This window comes from Hipposideros armiger, unplaced genomic scaffold (genome assembly GCF_001890085.2).
Source record: "Hipposideros armiger isolate ML-2016 unplaced genomic scaffold, ASM189008v1 scaffold_100, whole genome shotgun sequence".
Lineage (NCBI taxonomy): Eukaryota > Metazoa > Chordata > Mammalia > Chiroptera > Hipposideridae > Hipposideros > Hipposideros armiger.
In genome coordinates, this window is record NW_017731450.1 from 3933562 (window position 1) to 3936238 (window position 2677).

At 63.2% G+C, this 2677-nt stretch overlaps 1 protein-coding gene across 2 annotated transcripts in view; it reads left to right on the plus strand.

Annotated features, from left to right (window-relative positions):
* Positions 1 to 79: 79 nt before the first annotated feature.
* Positions 80 to 2677, plus strand: part of ALKAL2 (ALK and LTK ligand 2) — an 8485-nt gene continuing 5887 nt past the window's right edge. For both annotated transcript variants that reach the window (XM_019646277.1, XM_019646278.1), the window contains exons 1-3: positions 80 to 356; positions 1051 to 1375; positions 2602 to 2655. In XM_019646277.1, coding sequence (XP_019501822.1) covers positions 1117 to 1375; positions 2602 to 2655 — 313 coding nt within the window. In that variant the 5' untranslated portion in view covers positions 80 to 356; positions 1051 to 1116. The remainder of the gene's footprint in view (positions 357 to 1050; positions 1376 to 2601; positions 2656 to 2677) is intronic.

Here is a 2677-nt window from a genome sequence, read left to right on the forward strand (position 1 = left end):
CCGGACGCGGCGGGGAGAGCTGGGAGGGAGATGGGGCGTGGGGGGAGTCTGACGAAGATCCGCACGGGGGTACGAACACTTCAGTGGCTTCTAATTAAAGCCCGGCGCGGAGCCCTCGGGACCCGCCTGACGTCGGCAGGCGCGGGCATAAGAGGCGCCTCGAGGTCCGAGGCGGGACTCGGCTCCGGCGGGCACCCCAGGCGGCCGCGGTGCAGCGCTCCGAGCGGCCAAGCGGGGCGCGTTCGGGTCCCGCGCGTCCTGGGCGCTCCGCAGGCCGGGGCGCCGCTGGGCATGGAGTAGCGGGACGCAGCGGACAGACGCCGGAGGACGCCCGCGGCTCCGGGGCGCGGGGACAGGTAACCGGCCAGGCGCGGGGCGCAGGTGGCCCCGACCCCTCCCGGGCCGCGGAGGGCCGAGGGCTTTGCAGAACCTGGCACAGTGGGCGGGCGAGGGTCCCGGCGCGGGGCTCCCCATGGGATTCGGGGACACCGGGGTGAGGGGGCGACCGTCACACAAAGGCGCTGCTGGAAACTTGAGCGCAGCGGCCCGCCGGGCGCGCGGTGCTGCCTCCTCGGAGGGACGGGGTGCGGGGCGGACCCCAAAACGCCTGCCCGCCCGCCGCGCAGCTCTGCGCGGTTTCCGGAGGTTCCAGAAAGTTGTGAGGTCGCCCCGCGCTCTGAGGTGCAGGCGGATGTGCCGTTTCTGAAAGTTAGGGGGCCAGCGGTGGGGGCGGGACGCGGGGCTGGAGCAGGGCGAGGCCGCGGCCCCGGGAGCGCAGAGGCGGCTCGGCGCTCGGCATTCCCGCGGGTGCGACCTCGGGCGGCTCCTCGCGGAGGCCGCTGCCCAGCCTCCCGCCGCCGGCCCCTCGTCTGCAGGCCCGGCACGGGGTACCAGGGGCCTCGGGGATGCGTGGGGGGCGCAGGGATTAACGCGGGTCCGCGGGGGTCAGGGCGCCGGGGCGGCCGCGGTCCAGGCAGCAGGGGACTCCCCTCGCCCCCGCTTCCTGCCCCCTCCCCGTCAGCCGCCGACTTTGTCCCCTGGTGTCTCCAGCCCCCGTTCCTCCAGCGAGCGAGCTCCGGGCGCACGGACCCTCCCAGCCCGCCGACCGAGCGCGCGATGCGCGGGCCCGGGCGCCCGCTCCTCCTGGGGCTGCTGTTCGTGCTGGGCGCGGCGGGGCCCGGCCGGGGACTCGCGGAGCCCCGGGAGGCCGCGGACAGGCAGACCCTGCTGCGGCTCATCGTGGAGATCATTCAAGAGCTCAAGAAGTACCACTCGGGCGAGCCCAAGAGGCCGCCGCCCTCGGGGCAGCAGCACTACGCTCCCGGCCGCGCGGAGGCCGCCGACCACCGGCTGTACCCCGAGGAGCAGCGAGCGGGTGAGTGCGCGACGCGGGGCGGCCCGAGAGCGCGCCTGCTTGGAAATGGAATTGCCTGGAGAAAACATATTTTTAAAAGGCAGATCCATTTCGATGGTTCCAAAAACACCAGAAAGAAATTTTTTTTCAAAAGAAGAACATAGCAAGTCCTTGAATGATGCCTTGCGGACCATCCATAGTCTGCTTCTAAAACGCACGAGTTGCTCCCTAGGTCGGTGATTTCCGCACAGAACTGTCATCTGCTATTTTAGAAAAGGAAATGTGTTCACGCCCCGCGCCCAGGGCAGAGCCTTCCCAGAGCGCGCGCGGCCGAGGGGAGATTTCCCAGGAAAGCATGCAAGCTTTCGCAGCTTCCATGACACCATCAGGTCAAACATGATAAGGTCAATTCTACACAGACTGGCTAGTCAGGACTCAGTGAAGGCTGACATTGGGGCGGTGTCTGAACCTTGCGCACAAAGAGATTCGGATGGAGATATGCTCCCTGGTCGGGTGAGGAGCATTTGAGGTAAAACAGTGACTTACACACAAAGCTAAGCTGCTGGTCCAGCGCAGGTAGTGACAAAGGATGACTGATGGAGGAAAAGGCAACACTGGAGGCTGAGGCCACAAAGGTCAGGGAAGCTGGTGGACCAGCGCCAGCCCAGCTGTGCCCCCTGGGAGCTTGGCTTTGACCTCGCAGAGCAGGATAAGGTGCAGGATTGTAAGAGGCGCGCACATTCACACCAGCTTTCGCCACAGGTGGTTTGAAGACATTATTGAATCAATTTCCTAAACGCAAACCCAGGAAAAGTTCTGTGACAAGATTTTTGTTTGAAGGATCAGGTTTTCTTTCTAGAAATTTGAGAGGTTGTGGGATTTGATTCCTAATTTGTTCAAAATGAAAGTGACTTATTCACTGGAAACTGTCAAAACCACCACCACACACAAACACACACACACACACACACACACACACACACACACACACACACACACGCTTCACCTGTAACTTGAGGTCACCGGCTCTCTCCCAGTAGGAGAGGTGACATGACATTGGAGCGCTGCGAGTAGGTAGCACTACTGACAGAAGCCTATGTCCCTGGGGACAGGGTTCACAGTGTCACGCACACCTGAAATTCGGTCACGCAGACTTTCCAGGAGGTTTCTTCAGCATGCACTAAGATCACATGAAATAAAGGCTTCTTTCAGGCAGCACAGTAATTCAGTTCTTTCCCCTCAAACAGAAATAGTTCCTCGAGACCTCAGGATGAAGGACAAGTTTCTGAAACACCTGACGGGTGAGTCGCGAGCCCTGCCCTA